This window comes from Cataglyphis hispanica, chromosome 20 (assembly GCF_021464435.1).
Source record: "Cataglyphis hispanica isolate Lineage 1 chromosome 20, ULB_Chis1_1.0, whole genome shotgun sequence".
In the NCBI taxonomy this organism is placed as follows: domain Eukaryota; kingdom Metazoa; phylum Arthropoda; class Insecta; order Hymenoptera; family Formicidae; genus Cataglyphis; species Cataglyphis hispanica.
In genome coordinates, this window is record NC_065973.1 from 5117332 (window position 1) to 5143420 (window position 26089).

Here is a 26089-nt window from a genome sequence, read left to right on the forward strand (position 1 = left end):
TCAAATAAATTCCAATGTGTATGTGTGTGTGTATGTATGTGTGTATACGCATGCATTACATGCAGTACCTTGTATACAATATTAAATCTTTTAACATCAGTTAATCTTTAAATCACATTTTGCATGAAAAGTTACCATCAGATTTGAAATTTGAAATTGAATTAGAAATAGGATTAAACATTTTATGGGATAGAAATCTCAGAGAGAGGAAAGCGAAACTTTTACACTGTTTACGCACACTCACTTCACAATAAATAAACAAATATCTAAAACTCATAGAATTTAGATTTTATATTCGATGAAGCGCAAGTTGTCGCATTTAACATTCATCTCCATATTTTATTTTATATGTTTATAACACTTTTTAAGAAACAATAAGCTACAAAGTCTTTCAAGGATTAGGATATTGTATTATTTAGATCATTGTCTTGACCTTGATAATATATATATCAACGTGAAAGTAATTCGAAGTTGGTTTATTATCCCTTTTCTTTGCAAATATATATATATATATATATATATATATATATATATATATATATAACTTAAAATAAGATGTTTTTGAATACATATTTAATTTAAACATTGAGAAAATATCAATCATGCATTTATGAATATCATTGTTAGATCTTGTTGTTAGTAAGACGGTCGTTGATAGGTGCAAATAAAGCATAATAGCGTTCAGAACAGTCAAAGTAATAAGATAATAGACATCACGGTTAAATTATTATGCACCCTGCGCGAAATATATGTTTAGACTTATCTTTATATGAATCAAATTTTAAATTTACACATAGTGTAGGTCACTTGTTGAAAATGTTTCATTATATATATATATATATATATATATATATATATATATATATATATATAGATAAAAGAACAGTGGCTTTTAGTGGAACACCTTGTATATATAATACATTTAAACTTTTGCTTATATATATATATATATATATATATATATATATATATATATATAAGCAAAATTTAAATGTATTATATATACAGTGTTCCTAAAGCCACGTTCTTTATCTTCTAAATTAAACGAGATAGACAACAATATTATATAAATTTATCGATTTATATAAATATATAAATATAAAAATATATAAATTAATCAATAAATTTATATCAAAAATTATATCGACAAAAAAGTTGTAGAGCTGTTTCAAATGAAAGTAACATATGTGTAATATATAATATAATACAAATATTTTACATATTATACGAGTTTTATCGATTTGAAATATCGCTGGCGATGTCTACTTTTTCACTTTCTGCCCTACATTATAACCAACTTCTGACTCTTTTATTAAAGATTGATATATATATATATATATATATATATATATATATATATATATATATATATTATGTTGTCATTTGATCAGAATACTCAATCCAAAGTTGGCTATATTGCAGGCTATATTGATCGAAAATAAAAAGGTAGACTTTGTCCATTTCAAGTTGATAAAACTCATATAATATGTAAAATATTTACATTATATCATACATTCTTGTATTCGTTTTAAACAGTGCTACGACTTTTTTCATATCAAAATATTCACGTTATTATAAAAAAATTATGCACCTCTCCGTTTATTAACACATAGCTTTTAGAAGCAACTATTATGCTCACACTAAAGTTCAGCTCAATTCATTTAATTTGATTACATTTGTTATAATCTATTTCTGTTAATTTAAAAGATAAAAGGGAGTGATCACTTTTGGTGCGACATCCTGTATATGTAAGCGTAAACTCACACAAATTGATCATACATATTTTCAGCAACAGTTATAACGCTTTTTCATGTCAGTCGGATCGATCTTGTGATAGTCATAATCATACTTTCCTTACTTCAAACGTATATATACATATTATCCTTTGTCATGATACGAATTAAGTGGAACAAGAAAAACTTACTAATTCGTGATTGATTAAATGCTAATAGATCGAATAACAAAAACATTCAGAACATCTGGACGTCTTCAATTTTATAACACGATTTTCTCATTAATAATTTTCCCATTTATGCGATTTATTATATTGTACAATCATCAAACGATAAGATTATAATTTTTGTAATCATCTTATTCATTTTTTTATTATAATTCCACTTGATATTTTGAGATGCCAATTTATATAAAAATTATAAAATTTTTATAAAGAGAACTTTTCATCTTCACGCTATTCACACCCAAATTTCGATAAAAATATATTTTTATTAAGGGATATTATTTTTTATAGCATTATCATATTCAATCAAATTACGGTACTCGTAAGTATTAGATACTTAGATATACCATGATTCAATGTCGGATCTCGAAGGAAGCATTGTGCACGCATCGTTTGTATATAAATTTGTATTAAATTTAAGATATTACACGTCCCAAACACTATTTTTTATGTTAATTTAACATAATATAGATATGTTAAATGGTGACACTAATAATATGTTAATATTTTAACATAAAATGAATGCAAACCTCAAAGAAATTTGAAATAAATTTTTTGTAAAATCAACATATTTATAATAATAAAATAACTTAAAAAAATGTTATTGATAGTCTGTAGTCTTACTTCTATTGTAAAATAAAATCAAAATTTTTTTTATAAATTTTAACAAATAAATTCTGTCACTAATAATATAAAATATCTATTGTGTAAAATAAAAAATATATGCACGTTATGTTATTCTTACTCTTTTTTCAGTTGTTTTAATAATATAATATAATTCAATTTAATTAACGTAAGAGCAATATATGTTAAATTAACATCTGAATGTATTAAATATTTAACACAAAAATTTTAATCGGCATATTTTTTATTTTTACAAGATCTTTACAAGAAAACATAAACTTCGTAATAATGCTTTTTGCAATGCTTTAATCTTTAGTCGAATGAATGAAAACGCTGGAACAAAATATTAAAAAGTATCATTTGTTTTCTCTGAAACTTATTCTCGAAGGAAAAGTCACACGCAATTTACGTGATTTATTGCAAATATTTTGTTATCTCTTTCCACCTGTTATAACAATCTTATCAATAAGATAAAATTTTTATCAGTATTTAACTTTTTTTCCTCTCTTTGTCTTTCTCTTTTAAATCTTTAAAATAATATACGCGCAACATAAAAGACATATTGACGCAAAAAATATTGGAAAAATTTCCGTAAGTTGCGCACTGTACCGCAACGGTTCTGACTCGGTGATGTTAATTATATGACTCTCCATGGATACTGGCGCTTCCGTTAATTAATTTGCATCTATCTATCTCTTTCGCATTGCTATATAATTAATTAACGTAACCGTAGACTTATGAAGAAAAAGATGATGAGAAGTGATTATAGTTATATTGTACGTGAAATAAAATACGGCAACATGGTTTACGTTTTTTTCTTTCTTCTAATGTCTGACATAAATACATTTGCAAGAACTTACTAAAATTATTATAATTATATAATCAATATCCAATCTTGCTGTAAATTTGTTATAAATGTTATGTCAACAATTAGTTATTTTTTTCTATTTTTTCTTTATTATTATCATAATTTTATACACGCATTTTTATTATACAATGTTAAATTAATATGTAATATTAACTAATAATAAAGATATATTTATGATATTAATTATTGTGTTATTTGCTATTATATAACTTCATATTACTTACGTATTTTATCGGAAGTAAATCTTGATTCTGATGCGTTAAAAATAAAGTTTTATAATCCATATCGATGCAATATAACACATGATTGTACTAAAGATTTTGTTATAACAGATAATATTCACTACAACAAATCCCTATTTTTAACAATCAAAAAACTTATAGTTACGTATTGCAATTTGTTTTACAAACAGTTGTGCGAGCGAGATCACGAGTTCGAACTGACTGCTTTGGACTCTTGCTGACTAACTGAACATTATGTAGTCTCAAGTCCGTGACTTGGGTTCAGAGAGTGGGATTTATGCAATGTATATAGCTATACACACTTTCTACATTTCCAATATGCATATCTCTCATACCACAACAAATACAAATAACATTATGAATATAATTAACTTTATATTTATATTTCTAAAACAAGACATAAATATATATACGAATTTTAATTATATATATATATATATATATATATATATATATATATATATATATATAATTAACAGGACAGAAAAGTCCTGTACTATTTTTTTCTATAACGCTTAATAAAAGAATTATTATTGAGTGAAGACTGGCCTATCATCGCCGATCTTCAGCCGGGCATACGTCGGTGAGCCATCATACATCTGAGCGCTCACGCACACTACCAAGCGCGCGGCTCACCGACCATGCGTCCAGTTAAAGATCGGCGATGATAGGCCAGACTTCACTCAATAATAATTCCTTTATTAAGCGTTATAGAAAAAAATAGTACAGGACTTTTCTGTTCAGAATAACACATTCTACCTTATATATATATATATATATATATATATATATATATATATATATATATGCGTATTGTGTGTGTGTGTGTGTGTGTGTGTGTGTGTGTGTGTGTGTGTGTGTGTGTGTGTGCGTGTAGGTATATGTGTGTATAAATTTTGTGATAATCACACATATATCTTGCACATATTTATTTAAACAATTAATATATAATATTCTTTTATGTAACGTTTATTGTAATATTCTATGAAATGTTTTCATTTCTCTCTCTTATTTTCATCTTAATTTTATGTTTACCATAATGTTTACCTTATTTTAATTTTTATTAGAATAATTGGCATGAATACGATAATTACGGTCCCCTATTTAAAGGGTCGTTTCTGAAGGCATTTTTGACGAGGAACACGGAAAAAATAGTAAAAAAATTTTTTGACCAATAGTTTCCGAGATTTTAAAGTTTTACAAGTTTAATGCTTTTTCTGTTATAAAATAAGCAAAAATAAAGTTTGTTTACGTTGCATTTGTGTAAAGCATATGTGAAAAAAGTGTCTGTTTATTTCTAAAGACGAAACTCCTTGGGCTTTTTCACTTTTCACACAAATCGAGGTTCAACTCAAATCTTTATATTGATAAGTTATTTATATAATATTTTGGTAAATATAAAGTGAATAGTTGTGAAACTTATGTGAAACCTCATTTCAAATTAAAAAGTATATGCGTGGAGACAGTATGTTTCACTCATAACTTGACATTTTGATAAGATGCTCAAAGTGCCTATTTATTTCATGACACACATTTCATGATCACACTTTTGAATTTTCTAAAAAATGCGCGAACTCTTTGCAATGTATCTTTTGGAATCGTTCAATAAGCATTGGTAAAATATTGTTTCATGTCTTCGACGTTAATAAACATAATGTTGATAACACAAGAAAAATGAATGTATCAATTGGATTAAAATGATGAGTGAACAAATAGAGATGTACCATATCGAGATGTATCAATAACTCTCAAAGACAAGAAGCAACGTATTTATCAATATCGAACAATTCCAATATATAGCATCTTATTAAATAAAATTAATTTATTTTGTTTGAAAAATTATTACTTTTATTACTTATTTATTATTCCTCCTGTTTTTCTGGATTTTTTTTTTATTTCAAAGCTATCCCACGGTCGGTGTTATAAGTCGTTAGTTTCATCCTTTCCTCTACAATTATAATATATTCATTAAAAATTGAGTTTTCCATTTAAAAATTTGAGATAAACTTCAAAATTTTTTGCAAACTTTTAGTACCTCCGGCTAAAAATAAATTAAGATGACTAAAAATGTAACCTTTTAAAAATTATTTAAGTTTTGTCTTAAACGTTTTCGTGTAAAATCAATCTTTATGAAAATATCTTAGAAAGCAGTTTTTAATGACTCACTCTATATACAGGAGAGATAAAAAAAATTCTGTTTTATCTTTCTATTACTGTTGATGTATGTATAACTACATTCATAAAATGATTTGCAATTTTATGTATTTATCATGTCGAAATGCCTGTATATACAAGTGCAAATATGTATAAAATTAACTCACAAACAGCTAATGTTGGATTCTCTCTCTCTCTCTTTCTCTGTGCGTGTGCGTGTGCGTGTGTGTGTTTGAATAACAATTTTTATCGCTAATTTTTCTAACGTTATCAGTTTCTTAAAGTCCAATACAACACATATTGTTGCGTCATCTTAATAATGTGATGCAAATAATTTTTAATAACGCTGATACATGTTAGTTATGTATTTTAATAATAAATAATTATTAAAATATTTTTAGAAAATGCACTTGTGTAATTTGATATTACAATTTATGTATGTATATATTATCTTAAGAATTAGAAAATAAATATATTTAAAAATAATCACAATTATGAAATAAATTCATTTAATGATAAATACATTTGTTTTAAATATTCTTTTTAAAGAAAAAAGAAAAAAAGAAAGAAAAAATTAAAGAAAAAAAAAATGCTGATTTGATATACATATCTTGTATTAACTTTTCATCGGTTATTATATACGATTATTATATATGATAACAAAAAGCTTAAAAATATTAGAAATTTATTTGTTAAAAATAGTTTTTGTAAATTTGTTAAAAAATTATTTTGTTAATAATAAATTAATTTTCTTTTAGGTAAATATGCATATTAAGTTACATTTCACCGATGACTTTTACCTTGACATATGTTGTCAAGGATATGACCCTGAGTAACTTTTCCTTATAACTTAATCGGCGGTCTCTTATAGTTTTTGAGATATTTAATGTTAAAGTTTCACAGTTTTAATGTATTTTTTGTTATAAAAAAAAAAAATAAAGCTTGTTTACGTTGTACTTGTAGAGCAGATGTGGAAAAAGTGTTTGTTTACATTTTCGGGGACGAAGCTCCTTGGATTTTTCCACTTTCCACGCGAAGCGAAGTTCAACGCAAACCTATGTATCTAATTTTTTGATAATGAAGCCCCTCCGCAGGGAGGGGACGGAACATACCGGAACATTGCGGATCATACTATTTCACGTATATACTTTTTAATACGTAAATATAAAGTGGAAAATTATAAACTCATGTGGAATCTCACTTTGCAATAAAAAGTTTATGCGAGGAGGCGATGTGTTCCGCTCCTTTTACGGGAGGGCTCTACTACTATTAAAATTAGACACTTTGGTTTGAATTGAACCTCGCTTCGCGTGAAAACTTTTAAACCCATGTGGAACTTTACTTCGCATTAAAAAGTGTATGCGTAGAAACAGTGTGTTCCGCCCTCCCCTAGGGGAGGGGGAGCTCCACTACCATCAAAATTAGACACATAGATTTGCGTTGAACCTCGCGTGGAAAGTAAAAAAATCTGAAGAGCTTCGTCTCTGGAAATGTAAACAAACACTTTTTCCACGTCTGATCTACGCAAAGATAATGTAAACAACCTTTATTTTTCCTTATTTTATAATAAAATTTTATAATAAAAAAATTATTGTAAAATCATAACTTTAAATATCTCAAACTATAAGAGACTGCCGGTTAAGTTATAAGGAAAATTTACTCAAGGTCATGTCCTTGACAACATATGTCAAAGTCAAAGTCATCGATGAGGTGTAATTTAATATCCATATTTACCTTCTTTTATTTTACAATTAAAGTGATAATTTCGACATAACAAAATAAAAATTTATCAAAAAAATAATTTTATTTTAGCAACAAATTCTTATGTTATATCAAAATATCGAAACTTGTCGATTTCATATCAAACATATAATCGTAGTGATAATTTTATAGCAAAATTTTTTCCTTTTCAACGCAATATTATTCTGTTATAGTCAAAATTTTGATAATACCGTCTAGTGGAATGCAGAAGCGATTAATATTGCCATCTATTCGCCTGTTTATCGAAAAACAATAAATTACACTCGCACCAAAGTTTAGAGAACATAGAAATGTATAATATAAACGATAAACAGAGCGATAAGTGAAAACTAAGCGCATACTTGAAACCAATCAAATCATCTCCAAATCATACAAGTATTGTCTTTGCTAGCAGTAATTATACTATCTCCTGTATATGAAAATGCGCAAGCAAAGACATCATCAGTGTGTCCCTTCAATTCTTGAAAGCAAGAACCATCATCTGCAGACCATAGCCTGGCCGTTCTGTCTAAGGAAGCAGTTAGAAGTTGATGGCCGTTTGGACTAAAACAAACTATAAATAAATTTATAGAAAATTGAAGTACATTGAAATACATTGAAGTACATTGAGTACAAATGAATATGAGATGTCGCAAGACTTATTTGCAATAAGAAATTTGCCTTTTGAAACTTCTTCTCGGTGGCCTTTCATCAATGCCAATTGTTGGAAATTGCTGCTTATATCCCAAATTCGTGCAGTAGTGTCGCTGCTAGCTGTTGCTAGTTTCTTATCATTATTCTCGAAAGCGAGATCCAAAACTTCGTCGTCATGTCCGAGCAAAGTAACCAGACAAGAATTCATTCTCACATCCCATATCTTCGCGGTTTTATCCATGGAAGATGATGCGATTAAAGAGCAGTCAAAATTATAAAGACAATTGGACAATTCCGCGTGATGTCCAATCAATACACTTGTTCGCCTGCTTGATAGATAAAAATATCTTTAAATATCACGTGATATAATGTTTAAGGTAATAAGAAAAAAACATTATTTCGAAAAAAAATTTTACATATAAATAATAATACTTGTGTAATAATAAATATACACATATTAAGCAACAACTGATACGGCAAAGAAATAAAAGTAATATTATAATATTAAGAAAAACAAGTTGATTCTATAAAAATATCAAACAGTTATATTACACTTTTCAATATTAACAATTACTTTATATGTACAGCTTCCGAAATTAAATGTCATTTCGGTAGTGTGTGAAAGATCAATAAATTAGAAAAGAAGTCTTTTGGAGATTTGCCGGTTTTTGCTTTGCATGTTTATTTACAATTCTCTAATTTTACTTCAGGATTTCAATTTATTTTCATTTTTTAATTTCATGCTCTAAAATTTTTATTTTATAGTACTTTTCAATAAATTTAATAATTTTAGTGTTAAGTTTTTTGATAAAAATTTTTTTATTTTTTTTTGCGTTTTTCTTCAATACAAAACAAAAACGAACAAATCTCTAAAAAGTTTTTTTTCTTAGTTTATTGATTCTTCACACATTCCCGAAGTCTTAACATTTAATTTCGGGACACCCTGTATAATAAATTTAATGCAAGTCATACGTTACATTTACGATGTAGCATTAAGATAAGATATGTAATATAAAATAAGGAAGAGAACCCACGTAAAAGTTCTTGTATCCCAGATGTTCACCGTCCCATCGAAAGAACCTGATATGATCTGATTTCCATCATTGTTATAATGCAGTGCAATAACTTCCGCCGTATGGCCCCTCAATGTGCCCAACTCTTGACCTGTCGAATCCAAATCTGTTTGTGTTTCTTGTATAAAAGAAGGATATGGCATACCGGTAGCATTGCTTTATTCTAAAAAAAATATGTATCTCGGATGAATCTTATTTGATTACACGATAAATGATTAAATCAAATAATAAAACCATGATGTTTGATTAATTTATTTTGCTTACTTAAAAAAAGACAAAAATAAAGTTTAATTATTTTATATGAAAGTACTAGTTATAAAATTATTCCTAATCAATTAAAATTTAATATCATGTATATATTCATAACTGTCTAAATTCCCTCTCAGAAATAACCAAAACTTTAGAAAATTTTTGCAACATTCACAATCGCCCTTAATTTAAGCTTCTTTAATTAAAATATCAGGGTGCCATTGCGATAACACAAGCCTATAAATAATCGGATACTATAAGCGAGAATACGTTATAACTGTTTTCGCGTTGTTTACATATCGAAAAATTGACACGACAGTATTCCGTCATGTTTAATCGATTGTAAACCATATGTATTGACGCGTGTTTATTATGTGATATAACACTGCAATATTTTTGATACCAGTTTCTATATAGAATATTTTTGACGTCGCGTCAATAGAGCCAGTCACGAGCTTGCATTGCGTCGGTGAAAATTTAGCTACCACCACTTCTGCATCGTGACCCCACAGAGTCGCGAGGCAGTGACCTGTCCGAGAGCACCAAACTCTTGCCGTTTTGTCGAAGGATCCAGTCACAATTTTGTCCCTGAAACGATAACGATAATGGTCATTTAATAAAATTACTATCACATTATAATGAATATGTGATAGAAAACGTAAAAAGAATAACTTGTCCATTATAAGTTATACGAGTGCTAACTTATTTTCCCAACCCGGATCGATATTGTCACAAACTAACTTTGTTTATCATGATTAACTTACGAAGTTGGATTGTTGAAGGAGACGGCGTAGACCACGTTCTTATGGCCTTCGAGAGTAAAAAGCTCCGTTCCACTGTCAATGTCCCAAACTTTACAAGTTCGGTCGTAGCTACCTGTCAAGCATCTATCAATCAAATGAATAATGTATCAATTATATATTTGTTTCAATAAATTATCTGATGTATAATATTTATTTATTCTTAATGTCGCTCTTACATCTTCTTAATGGCTTTTAAGTGGCTTTAGTGGCGATTGATCAAATATTATATGTGTTGCAATATATAAATAATGTGAAAACAGCATCTGTTTTAAAATTTTATAAATTTCATGAAGGGTTAAGCAATAATTTTAATGCTGAGTACCTTTTACCTAACTTATCGAGTGCTATATTAGTGACTGGCAAAAGATGAGTTTGTAAGGTTTTGTATTTGTAGTAGCGTTTGGCGTTTGTATCGCAAACTTTAGTCTGCAGTTTCTGCAAAGTTTCGACTAACTGGTCCATTACACTTTCGGTTATTACAGGTTCAGCTGCTTTTATGCTCTCCGCTAATGCTCTTATGTCCGTTCTGCAAAGTAAATCGTGTAATTTCTCGCTTTACTCAGCGAACATGTACCAAATATGCACGTAGTTCGATATTTAAATAAAAACAAAAGCGAAAATAAAATAACGATAATAAAGTAAAATAATGTAAATAAAAATTTAATTTCTCTTCTCATGGTATTTTATTCAAAAAGTGATAAATAATGATGAAAAGTTTATTACCCAGCACACAAATCTAACAAATCGATCATTTTTGTTTTGATATCACCGCCTTGTGTATACTCTAGCGCAAGACCTAAAAAATGTTTAAAATTAATGTTTAATTTAGAATATTAAATTAATTTGATTTTAGTTATAATAATTTAAAATATTTCTGAGTTTTTTCTTGTCAATATATTAAATTAATAAAAAATTTGTATCAACTAATTCGATAAACTATTAAAAAGCAAAAATTGTACGAATAAAAAAGTATCGATTAACGCATAAACTAAGTGACGCATTTACATGATTCTATTAAAATTTTTAATTTTCATTGTAAATGATTATATTAATCAAATTAATAGAGGAAAGTAGGATAAAATCTGGTACTATTTTGAATTTGCTTTCTTACAAATCAGAGAGTAAAAATAATTTTGCTAATCGTTACTAGTTTTCGGTGGACCTTAAACTATGTGAAAATAAAATTAGTTGCTAAAAAAAATATTTACCAGGATAACAAGATATTTTGAAGAAGTCAAAATATTCGACTTGCTCTACTGGTAGAGTAAAACCGGGTACCAATTTGAAAACATGTAAAACACCATGCAGTTACAAAATCTACATTTATTTTAATCAAAATACAATATAAAGATGTATTCTATTGACAAAAATCACAAATAAAAATATCTTCATGTTTTTTACATTGCTGCAAGACTTTCTTATTTGTTGTTTTAACTTTAAGGATCTCAAACAGTTTTTTTTAGTGGCTTCTTTTTTTAATGATAGCTTTCATTTTCAACTGTTTTTTGTAGGAAAACAAAATCAAAAAAACAATTTTTCCTCTTTTTGTTATATAAGGTGTATAGGTAACCGGTTTTGCTCCACGAGGAATAACAAACACGGCGGCTGTATATTCCGATACAAAGTAACTAATCAAAACTAATGCAATATACTCTTTAATATATACAGAATGCAATGTTATATTTACCGAAGCAAATGCTCTGTGTAGAAAAAGTCCGTAATGACTCAATTATTGCCCTGATATCGATCTTTTTGGCCCAAAATTTTAAACTTCTTTTAAAAAAGAAACATCATATGCACGTGGGCATGTGGGTATCTCAAAATAATGATCAATCTATAACTAATAACACGAGTTGGCCAAAGATAATAGCACTTATTACGGAAAGAAAAGGTATCCGGTTTGACTCGCCTACCCGGTTTTATCCTACTTTTCTCTATTATTTATTATTTTCGAAATCATAAAACTTTAAAAGATGCGATTAACAATAATTCTGTTGACTTTTTATAAACATGAAACAGCTAAATCATGCAATTAACTGTATAAATAAAACATGTATATTTTATGAATATTTAAACAAGAAAATTCAAACTTTGAATATAAACAAATACTTTTAATGCACTCATGGGTAATACATCGTCTACTTACCTGGTGGAAAATAACGAAGCAAGAATTTTAGCAACTTCATGTGGAAATTTCAAAACACGTTTAATATTAGCACGTTCAAACAGTGGCAGATCCGGTGAGAAAGAAACACCGATTTAATTATAAAATATAATCACGCGTCAAGAATTATGACCACGAAAGCGCGTTTTCTCCTAATCAACCAAAACTGTCAAAACCGCATTTCTTTCATGCGTGCGTGCATATCAGTCAGGAGCATTGTCTTGTAATCATACGTTGCCTAGCATTGAAGATTGGTTGTCAAGGCCCGCTTGATCAATTTCAGACACTAAAAATGTTATACTATACAATATATAGGGTGTCCGATAATTCGCGGATTACCCTTTAAGGGAAGGTAGAGGGTATTATTCTGAATAGAAAAGTCCTGTACCATTTTGTGATTTTCTCAATATTTAAGAAAATATTAATTTTAAAAGATCAGCAAACAAAGTGCCGCGAAAAGCTCGTGGCGCGAAAATGCCTCCCACTGTCAATTGATACTCGGTCCGCGGCGAAGCAATAGGAGGAGCAGTTTGCGAGCATGCTTCGCTATGGCAACCGAAAAAAATACACACATAATGAAAAGATCACATACATAAAACGGAGCGCGCATTATGTGTGTATTTCTTTTGGTTGCCATAGCGAAGCATGTTCGCAAACTGCTCCTCCATTGCTTCGCCGCGACCGAGTATCAATTGACAGTGGGAGGCATTTTCGCGCCACGAGCTTTCGCGGCACTTCGTTGGCTGATCTTTTAAAATTAATATTTTCTTAAATATTGAGAAAATCACAAAATGGTACAGGACTTTTCTATTCAGAATAACACCCTCTACCTTCCCTTAAAGGATAATCCGCGAATTATCGGACATCCTGTATATTAAAACTAGAATATTACAAGAATATTAAACTGATTAATAGAAATTTATTCGTTCACTGCCTATTTCTAGTACAAAATAAAAATTTAATTCTCATATAAATTATATTTTAAGTTTATTCACAAATTAAATTATAAATTATTTTATAATATATTTTACTATTTATTTAATTAAAATTAAATTTAACCAATTGCTATTATATGGGATATAATTATGATATAAAGAGAAGGTTCCATCAGTACACATTTTGATAACATGCATATCGACCAATGCCTAGAGTAATTAGCTTGATCAATCAGAAGATCCTAAAGTTTAATTGACAATTTAAAATATCGAATCCTGCTCGATGTAATACATGTTACGTAACACATTTATGAGAAGAAAATTATAATTATCCGTTTATTTACCATTTATGTCTAAAATATCAAGTAAGCAAAATAATGTGTGCAATATTAGTTATTATATTACTGTTATCATTTATCATCATACAATTTTGAAATACTGGAAATAAATTTTGAAAAAATACTGAAAAAATATATAAACTGAAAAGAAAAGTTCTGTATTTTCTCCTATAATGCCTTATAAAAAAATTATTATTGAATAAAGTCCGACCAATCAGCGTCGATCTTTAGCCGATTTTAATTGCCGGACACACTATATACATACAAGGTGTCGATTATACCATCCGTCGTGTGCAGATACAGCAAATAAAACTAAGAAAAAGTTTTTTACCAATTTGGGTTTTTGCAATTATAGAAAAATTAATTTAAAAAATTATATTACATATTTATATATATATATATATATATATATATATATATATAAATATGTAATATATATGTAATATATATATATATATATATATATATATATATATATATACAGGGTGTGTCAAAAGTCTGGATACACTCAAATATCTTGTAAACGTTGCATTTTAGAGAAAAATATTTCAGACAAAAATTGTAAGGTTTAAAAAGATAAAAGTTGGCTTAAAAAGACGCATTTAATGACAGTATTAATTTGATCATAAGTGGCATTGCCAAAGTCAGGTGAAGGTCAACTTAAAATATATATATAGTATATATATATATATATATATGTATATACTATACTAGTATATATATATATATAGAGTGTCCTGCAAAGATTGTGCCAACGCTCGTGAGCAGGTAGAGGACAGTAAACTGAACAGAAAAGTCCTTTATTATTTTGCAATTTTCGCAATAATTATTGAAATATTAATTAAAAGATATTGGCAAATAAGCACGCGTTTCGCGCGGCTAGACCATGAGACGTACGCTTTAGGCGTGACAGCGCCGAGCTTCATAGTGTCGCACGGCAACAAAAAGTTGGCTTCGCGACGAGAGAGATACGCGAGAGACCAAACTTTTTCGTTGCCGTGCAACTCTACGAAACTCGCTGCTGACACGCTTAGAGCGTACGTCTCATGGTCTAGCCGCGCGGAACGCGTGCTCATTTGCCAATACTTTTTAATTAATATTTTAATAATTATTGCGAGAATTGCAAAATAGTAAAGGACTTTTCTGTTCAGTTTACTGTTTTTAATTTTAAAAGATCAGCCAACGAAGTGCCGCGAAAAGCTCGCGGCGCGAAGATGCCTCCCACTGTCAATTGATACTCGGTCCGCGGCGAAGCAATGGGAGGAGCAGTTTGCGAGCATGCTTCGCTATGGCAACCGAAAAAAATACACACATAATGCGCGCTCCGTTTTATGTATGTGATCTTCATTATGTGTGTTATTTTTTCGATTGCCATAGCGAAGCATGCTCGCAAACTGCTCCTCCCATTGCTTCGCCGCGGACCGAGTATAGCGAGGAGCACACATTTTTGCATAAGCGCATAACAATAAGCATAAGGAAATTAATTGGTTCATTTTCTTATGCATACATTTGTGGACCAATCAATTTCTTTATGTTTATGGTTATGCGCTTATGCAAAAGTGTGTGCTCCCCTCTTATCAATTGACAGTGGGAGGCATCTTCGCACCGCGAGCTTTTCGCGGCACTTCGTTGGCTGATCTTTTAAAATTAATATTTTCTTAAATATTGAGAAAATCACAAAATGGTACAGGACTTTTCTATTCAGAATAATACCCTCTACCTTCCCTTAAAGGGTAATCCGCGAATTATCGGACACCCTGTATATATATATTAAGGGTGTGTCAAAAGTGTGCATATATATCCCTGTGTATATATATATATATATATATATATATATATATATATATATATATAAATATGTAATATAATTTTTCGATCAGTGTGCAGGTAGAGCAGGTAAAACTGAAAAAAAAGTCCTGTACCATTTTGCTATTTTTGTAATAATTTTCGAGAATTTAATTAAAAAAGATCGACCAATTAGCGTGACTATAAGCGCGCAGTAAAAAGGCACAACCCATTGATGTGTAGTTGCTAGAATGTGAGAATCCATTATTATGTATCGCTCGTATGTAAGCATTGTCATTTGTAGAGAGCTCCTCCCAAAATTTTATCGCGCGGCTAGCGACCACAAACTTTTGGGTTGTCTTTGGGCCGTCCTTTCTCGCCGCGCGTTTATACTCACCCGAATTGGTCGATCTTCTTTAATTAATTTCTCGAAAATTATTGCAAAAATAGTAAAGTGGTGCAGGACTTTTCTCTTCAGTTTTACCTGCTCTACATGCACACGACCGATGATGCGATATATATATATATATATATATATATATATATATATATATATATATATAGGATGTCCGGCGTCAATCGCATCATCAGTGTATATATATATACAGAGTGTCCAAAAATTCGCGCACTCCTTTAAGGAAAGATAGAGGGTGTTATTCTGAACAGAAAAATCCCTTATCATTTTCTTTTAATGTTGAAAACAAAATATCGCTTTCTATTTAACAACCTGATTTTTACCTTTAAGCGGGGAGCACACACTTTTGCATAAGCGCATAACAATAAGCATAAGGAAATTGATTGGTTCATTTTCTTATGCATACATTTGTGGACCAATCAATTTCTTTATGTTTATGGTTATGCGCTTATGCAAAAGTGTGTGCTCCCCGCTTTAACTTAACTTGATAGATATGATGGAGCAATGTTACATTCTGTTGAACATTGTTTATTAATGTTTCATGCGAGAAGCAAGCGAGGCGGGAAAGACTTGCTACTCTATCACCATTACGAAAATACAAAACATTCTAGAAAGCTCGAGAAAGTAGGCGAAGAATTTGATGCGCATGCGCGAAGATCGAGCTGATGATGCTCGCGGGGATTTCTCTCACTTATATTGTGACCGTCGCTAAATAAAGTACAAAGTAGTTTTGCAGTAGTTTCTGATTTCATGATTTGATCCTAAATCAATCACGCCTAAAATCAGTCTTCAACAGGTTATGAGCCTAATTCTTTTAGACTGACGAGAAAAAAAAGACGAATCGCGAGAGACGACATATGTATTCTGCACACGAGTTTTCGAAACCGAAAGAAAGAAACACGTGCTGTTGGCCATTATGGCGATGGAGATACTTGGCAGGGGAATCACGAAATTCGATGGATCAGATTTCCAAACCTGGAAATTTGAGATGAAACAAGTACTGATGTCTCATAAATTAGAAGATCTAGTCGGGATCCGAATGAGACCGGCTGGTAATGCAGCTGATGCGGCGGTAAAACTGTAGTTCAAGGACAACTCCAAGGCAATGAACCTGATTTTAACGGCAATTAAAAGGAAACAATTGCGAGGACTAATAACCTGCGCTACGGCAAGAGAAATGTAGATGACTTTGACAGGAATTTATGAGCAAAAGTCAGCATCCAGTAGATTACTACTTTTGTAGAAGTATCATACGGAGTATCGAATGAAGTCGGAAGACTCTGTAATACAGCATGTGACAAACTTGCAAAATCTCGCAAATCAACTAAAGGATGCGAGACATTACAGAAGTCGATATAATGGCGAAAATATTAGGCTCATTACCGGCAAAATATAGTACGCTAGCAACCACATGGAATAGCGTATCAGAACGGGTGACCTCCATTTGGACACGTAACAATTGGACACCGCTCGATTGGACACGTGTTATTGGACATGTTTTATTGGACACTGTTCGATTCGCACGATTGGACACCGCATGATTGGATACCTTACGATTGGACACCGCACGATTGGACACTGCACGATTGGATACCGTATGGTTGGACGCGACACGACTCGACACCGCACAATTGAACAAAATTGTAAACCCATGTGGAACCTCATTTCGCATTGAAAAGTATATGCGTACAGGATTCGTATGATGTTAGCCGACAACTAACACTTGTTTTAAATAATTATGTGTGAAATCGATTGTATTTCGTTTGTAGATGTTTGCAGTGCATTTATTTTTGTTTGTTAGTTTATAATTAATTTTTAATTAATTATTTAAAGTGTTAGTTGTCGGCTAACATCATGTGATACATCATACATATTATAAAATAAAACAAATTTTTTGTAATCAATTGTATTTTGTTTGTAGATGATTGTAGTGCATTTATTTTTGTTTGTTATAATTAATTTTTAATTAATTATTTAAAGTGTCAGTCGTCGGCTAACATCTTATGATACATTATATATATTATAAAATAAAAAGAACTCTTTTGTAATCAACAAAGTATTTTGTATATATGGAAATAAATAATTATCTAGTTAAAATTTTATTTTTTACATTTATATTTAAATTTATCTCTTACATGTGAATGCGTACCTAAAGCTTGTATCATATTACGAAAATTGAGATTGGATTGAATTTCACCAATCAGAGCAAAGTTTACTAATCTCAAGTTTCAAGTTAAAACTTGTCAAACAACAGAGGGTACCAGCTTGATTGATTTGTCGGGTAGCTATATATATAGTTCAACAAATCTATTTATTAATGATAAACAATTTGAAGAGACTACAAAACTTTTTAAATCTACCACAAAACTCTACAAACAAAATACAATTGATTACAAAAGAGTTCTTTTTATTTTATAATATGTATGATGTATCATATGATGTTAGCCGATGACTGACACTTTAAATAATTAATTAAAAATTAATTATAAACTAACAAACAAAAATAAATGCACTACACTTATCTACAAACGAAATACAATCAATGTCACATATAATTATTTAAAAAAAGTGTTAGTCGTCGGCTAACATCATACGAATGCGTAGAGGCAGTATGTCCTTCTCTTGGGGGGAGGGGATCCAATAACATTAAAATTAAACACATAGATTTTCCTTGAATTTCGCTTTGCGTGGAAAACTTTAAACCCATGTGAAATCTCACTTCGCGTGGAAGGTTGTAAAATCTACATTAAAATCTCATTTCTTAACTTAAAAGTGCAATGTTCAATCGTGTAGTGTTCAATCGTACGATGTCCAATCGTGTGGTATCTAATCGTACGGTGTCCAATCGTGCGGTGTCCATTGGTGCGGTGTCCAATGCTGCGGTGTCCAATCGTGCAATGTACGTATCCAATCGTCCAATGTACGTATTCAATAGTGTCGTGTCCAATCGTGCGGTGTCCAATCATTACGTGTCCAAATGAGATACGCCCTACCAGAACAACGGGTCGGGCATTGTTGGAAAGACTAATAAAAGAAGAAAGCAGATTAATTATCGAAAGTGAAACAACCAGTGCATTCTCGGCAGTGAGTACTAGTAGTAAGAAAAATCGCGACCCTCGCATAATAAGGACAAGAAAAATTACAGACAATTAGATCAACGCAATAAGTCGCAAGAGGAATATTATTATTGCAAAGAAAAGAGGATATTACTCCCACGAGTATTATAAGAAGAAAAAAAGCAAACAGGAAGATACAGATAAGGACAGAGATTACTGCTTTTGTGGCCACCATATTGAGCACGAAAATAATAAGTGGGAAGTATTGCTATCTAGTGAAGACATATAAGAACTGAAACCAAAGACTTCAGATGATACCTGAATTACCGATAGTGGAGTGTGCGCCATATGACTTACCGACGCAAATGTTTATCGACTTCAAACCTTTAGATGGTGAAGTAGTATCGCTAGCAGATGACGGACTGTGCATGGCGGAAGTTATCGGCAGTGGCACAGTTAGCATAAATAAAGTTGGTAAATGGTAAATAGCAGGAAGCACGTATAGAAGATGTGCTTCTAGTACCGAACATTAAAAAGAATCTATTTTTTGTGGGAGCTTGTGCAAGAAAAGGCTACAATATAATCTTCAATGAACAAAGTGCAATGCTAATGTGGGAGAACAAAATACAAGCAATCGACCACAAACAATCAAATGATATATATAAAATGTTCTTTAAGGTGAATGTGCAAAACAGTGATAACGATTTTGTCTTTGGATCCTTCGCGAAGGGCAGCGACGTTTATTTTGTATCAGGCCTTTTCGCTTGGTTGTGAATAACATGATCTTGAACATCCTGCCCGTCTCGCCGAAATTCCGGCGAAGTAATGCTCTCTTGTTGGCGTCCAGCGGACCCCCGCACGGCGCGGCCCTGCGACTGGTCATGAATGAACCGCGCTACGAGTTATGCACGGTGCGTAAGCTTCACGGCGCACGGACGATCGTTGCTTCACGTGTTGGCGCGAGTGCACTGTGAAGTAATCATTGTGCAGTGGAATGCCATAGCGCATCGGAATATCCGCCGAGACAAGAGGGAAGGAGAGCGGGTCGCCATGATGCGAGGTAAAGATCGGTGGGTATCTTAACCTCTTGATTGCAATGAGTGTGAATGATGCCCCCCGCTAGAGGGGTGCGGTGAGATGTTCGCAGCGCGGGGGATATCGCGCATGGCCTACCCAGCGTAATCCGAGCTGCATGACGCCGAATTCCATGCCCGGCTTGCTGGCGCCGGGAGCGGGACGCAGGAGGGCGGACTCGATCGTAACAGCTGATCGACGGAATGCCGCGACCCACGCCAGGTATTTGAGTAATGTAGGTATACGGAAATAGTTGCTTGCGCTGTATTCGGCTCGAAGGACCAGCAAATGTGCGCGAGTGTGATATGACTCCAATGTTCTGTTACAAATTTGCGCCAGTGGCATGAGAGACTAGGTCACATAAACATTGGACAATTAAAAATAGTGTTAGAAAGTGGTGCAGTGAAAGGCATTAAATAACTAATAAACAAGATTTCTTCTGTGAGGCAATATGGGAAAGCCCACAGACTCAAATTTGACAACAAATCTTGTCAAGCAAATGAAAGAAGCTGGAAACCTAAAAAACTAGTGCATACTGATGTATGCGGTCCTTTCTCAAAGATGTCTCTTGGAGGAGCAAAATATTATTTATTGCTATCGAATTATCTAATGTTATTGAAAATATTATCGACGAGGCAACAGACTACAGAACTGTATATTTTATCAAATACAAGTCAGATGTGTGTGAGAAGTTAAAGGAGTTTGACAAAACAATGAGCAACAAATATGAATACAGTATAAAGACTCTTCGTGCAGATAACGGCAGAGAATACGCAAATTGCGAAGTGAAAAACTATATGAAAGAACGAATCATCAATTAGAAAGCACTGCACCATATACGCCACAGCAAAATGGAAAGGCTGAGCGTGAAAATATAGTTTTGTATTTGCTATTTCTTTTCTTTGGATGCGATAATCAAGTCCATTAGAGTTAGTCGCTTTAATCTCTCCGCTTGGATGGGATTATCCAATAATCCAGCTGCCAGAATGTTTAGGTGGCTTGCCAGTCTATCCGCGTATTTTATACTGGTGCAGTTGATTTCTTCTCGAATTGTTTTTATATTTAAGTCATGGTGCAGTGTGTCATTTGAAATATACCAAGGGGCATTTGTAATTATTCTCAGTAATTTTGATTGAAATCTTTGCAGTATTTTAATGTTTGAGATACTGGTTGTACTCCACAATTGAACTCCATAGCTCCATATAGGCTTTAATATTGATTTATATATAGTTATTTTAGACTTAAGTGAGATTAAAGATCTTCTCCCTATTAACCAATAGAGCTTAATTAATTTTAGTCCTAGTTGTTTCCTCTTCTCAAATATGTGTTTGTGCCATGTAAGTTTTCTGTCCAGATGTATGCCCAGGTATCTAACAGAGTTATTATCAAGTAAGGTTAGATTGTTGAACTTTACCTAGGGGCAAGCTCCGTGTCGCAAGGCGAAGGTGTACAGATGTGTACAGATTTGGATTCATTAACCTTTCCAACTTTTCAGCCAGGTTTGTAAATTGTTTAGATATTTTTGGAGGTGTTCCAAGGCTTCGTTCGCATCTTTATCTGCAGCCAGGATGGCTGTGTCGTCCGCGTAGGTCGCTGTAACCATTCTATCAGATTTTGGAATATCCGAGATGTAAATTTGATAGAGCACTGGTTCAAGAACACTACTCTGTAGCACTCCTGCTAGTATTGGATAGAGATTTGTTGTATCATTTTGGAACTTAACTGTGAAGTATCTACCAGTTGTATATGATTTTAATATTTGATAGCAGTGATGTGGTAGGATTAATTTTAGCTTAAAGAGAAGTCTTTTATGCAATATTCTATCCTGAGACACATCCAAGAAGGCAGCAGAGCAATATTTTTTTTTCTGGAATGCGAGATTTATGGCGTCAACAGCCTGTGGATTTGTTCAATGGTGGCATGATTCTGGCGGAAATCAAACTGGTGATCTGATATTGTTTAGTTCTTCGAGGACAGGCATTAATCTGTTCAGGAACAGATTTCTCAAATATTCTTCCCATTAAAGGTAGTAGGCTTATAGGGTTAGGTTAATGTGATAAGATGTGGTTTCTTCAGAAGATTTGCCAAGTTTTAGTATTAGAACGATCTGCGCTACCTTCCATTGTATTGGAAAGTGGCCTCTTCTCAGTATTGCATTGTATATATGTGTCATGAGAGTGAAAGCTATTTCTAGGAGTTTCATAATCTCGCTGGTGAGAAGATTATATCCCAGTGCCTTCTTTCGTTTTAGTTTGAATGAGATTATCTTTACTACTTTACTGATTTTTAATGGTTTGATTGGTAACACTATTTGGTAACACTATTTGACAACACATTGTTTTCAATGTTTTGTAGTTCGTCTATGAGTGTGTCTATTAAATGGAGTTAGAAAACCTTTTCTAGATGTTCAGCGAAGATTATGGCTTTTTCGTAATTCGTTCTTGCCCAGGTGCGATTATGTTTCCTTAAATCGGATGGAATTGGTTGAGACAGTTGATTTTTGATGTTATGTGTGACTTTCAACAGAGAATAGTTTGTATCCTCCGTAGGAATTAGATTTTGTAGAAACTCTTAAAAGGCTAGGTTTCTCTCTATCCTCTTAGTTCCTTAACCTTTTTTGCAGCCGCGTTGAATTTTTGTTTATCATAGGGGGATCTGGTTATCTTCCGTCTTTCTTAATTTCCTTCTGTGTTGGATTGCGTTCTCAATTTCATTTAATTGACGTTGTTGCGCAATCTTGGTGGATTAGTTGGGATTGACTCTCAGGCGGCAGCTTGAATTGTATACGTGAGGTGTTTCACCGCTTCATCTAAATATTCATTTGATTCGCGAGAAATGTCGGCGTTTAGTTTGCCTTCTATTGTGTCTCTAAATATGTACCAGTTAGTATGTCGGTTACAAAGTATCGGAGTATTATCATTTTTGTTTAATCTCCAGATGGGGAAACAATAGATGCTGAATGATCAGAGGGAAGATCCAAGAATTCTTCTGCCATTAGCTTGCAGGTCGGAATACCTTTAACTACACAAAAGTCTATTACGTCAGGAATTTTATTCGGTCGGAAGGCCAATATGTGGGTTTTCCCGTGTTAGGTATTAGTAATTATTGTTGTCTATACATCTGCTAAGATCACGTCCTCTGAGAGAGATCAGTTTTGAAACTTATCTTGTGTGTTTGGCATTAAAGTCTCCGCCCATGATAAATTTATTTTCCAGGGTCTTGAAGAATCCTGAGAAATGTTCTTCTTTTATTGTGAAACGGGAGGACAATAGATTGCTGATATGCTGATTTGTCCTTCCACTCTTATACGGGATGCTTGAATGTATTCTGTTTGGTATTTCTCCAGTACATGGTGCTTGATAATGTTTTTAACTATTATTGCACTTCCTCCGTGCGCCGAGTCACTAGAATGATGGGTGTCATATATCTTATAATTAAGTATTTTAAGAAAATTTTTTCATGTGAAATGGGTTTCGGAGATTAATATGATATTAGTATCGTTTACACTAAGATAGTTTTTTAGGTCAGTACCATGTTGCGTGAGTCCATTAGCATTCCAAAACAATTTTATACTGAGTCATTTTGTCTTCTAGGAGTCTCATTATAAGTTTTCTCATGTCTCTTAGCTCAATTATTAGGTCAAGGACCATTTTTTCTAGCCTTTCTGTTGTAGTAGCTTGGTATAAATTGCTATTACCATTGTTATTATTATTGTTATCTATAGGGTAGATGTTATTTATGTGATCTGATTGTGCAGCTTGAGCATACGTTAATCTTTGTCTATCATTATTCTTATTTGTTTTCTTGTTAGAGGATATGAGGTTACTTCTCAACCGAAAAGAAGAATACTTCTTGGCTTGTATTTCTTTATATATTCTGCAGCCTTTATAGTTTGCTGGATGCTGCTCGCCACATAGCGCACGTTTAGGGGGTTCTTCTTTTGGTTTCCTGCAGTCCTTACCAGAGTGTCCTAGTTGCCCGGAACGAATGCATTTTGGAGTCATATTTTTTCGTGTGTTTGTAAGCATCTAGCACATTGAGGGATATTTCGGGTTTTACAAAAAAGTTCTATATTAACTCGACAGTTTAGTAGACCTTTTATTTCGTCAATTTTCTTTATATTGTCAGTAGTGTTAAGTTCTACAAAGTGCATGGAGAGAAGTTTCTTTGTGATTTTACTATTTGGTGTGTAAATATTTGCTACTTTGAATTCTTTTTCTTCCAGTTCAGTTTTTAGTTTTGTTTTATCTATATTGTAATGTAAGTTTTTTGTTACTACTTTAAATATTTTATCCTGTTTTAGTTGATAAGTGTGATGCTGGACTTTAGTGTCTTTTAGGAGCTTAACTTCCGGTAGCTATCAATCTCGATTGGAGAATTTTGATTTTGTCGCCATTTACTTTAATGGAGTATTTATCTTTAGCTACGAAATCCAGTTGTTTCATCATGATTATAAATTCGTGTACCGACGAGATCATTATTGGTGGAATTTTAGGAGACATATCGGTTTCTGTTTCCGGAATTTCTTTACCAGTTTGTTCTTCATTTTCCAATAATTGGTATCTGTTTACAGGATTTACTTCATACTCTGTAATAAGTTTTTGCCGAGCTTTTTTGATATTATCTATCGGAGAATTTCTTTTTTGTTTACGGGATTGTACAGTAGTCCAGTGTCGATTTTCTCTAGTAGTTTGTAGCTTTTTGTGTTGTATAACTTTGAGTCTTTGTGGTATCAATTCTGCTACTTTAATATCAATTTCTTGCTGTAGGATTGTCTTCTCCTCGCTATTAAATATAGAATTCCCGTGTCCGGTCATGGTTATTTCCATACGCGAAATCAGATAACCTAGTGAGTAACTGTTAAAATTCGCTTTTTGGTGTTTGTTAAAATTGAGCAGAGAGTGGTCCCCCCCAGAATCCTTGGGACTGGCCTCTAAAGAGGGTGGACCGAGAGGCTCGTATTACCAGCTGGGGTAGTCTTTTCTAGAATCATTTTCTGCGTTATTTTGTTAGTTTTGGTTCTCGGATATTTTATTTCTCCAATATCTCTTGCAAGCCGTCAGGCATTCCCCAATTCGCCATCTGGAGAGGCGCTCGATGAGGGACTAACAAACTCTCACGGAACCACGTTGTTGGAATAAAAAATTTAACTGTTTCTTACAAACTTTCAATTTCAAGAAAATTTGCGCGGATAAATGCATTTATAGAAGTATTGTTAAAAATAAAATATATTTTGCATTGTTTGTAGACGATGGTTTAATTGTAAACGAATCAAGCAGTGCAATTCAAATTATTGTAACTAAACTAAGTAACTCGTTTAAAATAACGGTGACAGATGCGAAACTATTTATAAGAATGCAAATAGAACGTGATAGATTAAACAAAAGAATATTTATTCACCAAAGTTTGTATACTTGTCGCATACTAGAAAAGTTCAATTTTGTGAAAGCCAAAAGCGTAAGCATATCAGCAGACCTTCACACAACATTTACAATGGCTTCGACGAATGAGAAATCACAAATGTTCCGTACAGAGAAGCTATAGGTTTCATTATGTTCAGCAATTGTTACGTTCCAAACATAGCATATGCAGTTAATGTATTAAGCAGATATTTAGATAATTACAAGTAAAGTCATTGGAATGTGAAAAGAGTCTTTAAATATTTGATTAATACTATGGAGTATGGTTTGCTTTATGAAATTCAGGATGGAGAGGATGTACTAATTGGATACTCAGATGCAGATTTTAGGAAATATAGATATACGCAGGTAACAGACAACGGGATTTGTTTTTAATATGTGCAATACACCAATGAGCTGATCATCACAGAGACAAAAATTAGTAACACTAAGCACTATTGAATCTGAGTCGCGACATCAACTGCATCAAAAGAGGCCGTGTGACTTCGTCAACTGTTAAGGAATTTAGATTGTGATATATCTACCCCTACTGATCTTT

The 26089-nt window shown here is 32.1% G+C and overlaps 2 protein-coding genes across 2 annotated transcripts in view; both read right to left on the reverse strand.

Moving 5' to 3' along the window:
• LOC126857127 (solute carrier organic anion transporter family member 4A1) overlaps positions 1 to 3922 on the reverse strand; it is a 28583-nt gene extending 24661 nt beyond the window's left edge. The window contains exon 1 of the mRNA XM_050606277.1: positions 3674 to 3922. The gene's annotated coding sequence lies outside the window, so the exon portion shown is untranslated. The remainder of the gene's footprint in view (positions 1 to 3673) is intronic.
• A 3923-nt stretch (positions 3923 to 7845) lies between these two features.
• On the reverse strand, positions 7846 to 12550 carry LOC126857147 (dynein assembly factor with WDR repeat domains 1-like). Its single transcript, XM_050606324.1, has 8 exons — positions 12511 to 12550; positions 11088 to 11160; positions 10687 to 10890; positions 10326 to 10448; positions 9965 to 10149; positions 9274 to 9403; positions 8267 to 8565; positions 7846 to 8159 (listed from the first exon to the last, which is right to left on the reverse strand). Exons 1-8 carry the CDS (start codon positions 12548 to 12550, stop codon positions 7963 to 7965), a joined length of 1251 nt encoding a protein of 416 aa, XP_050462281.1. The 3' UTR covers positions 7846 to 7962.
• Positions 12551 to 26089: the final 13539 nt, after the last annotated feature.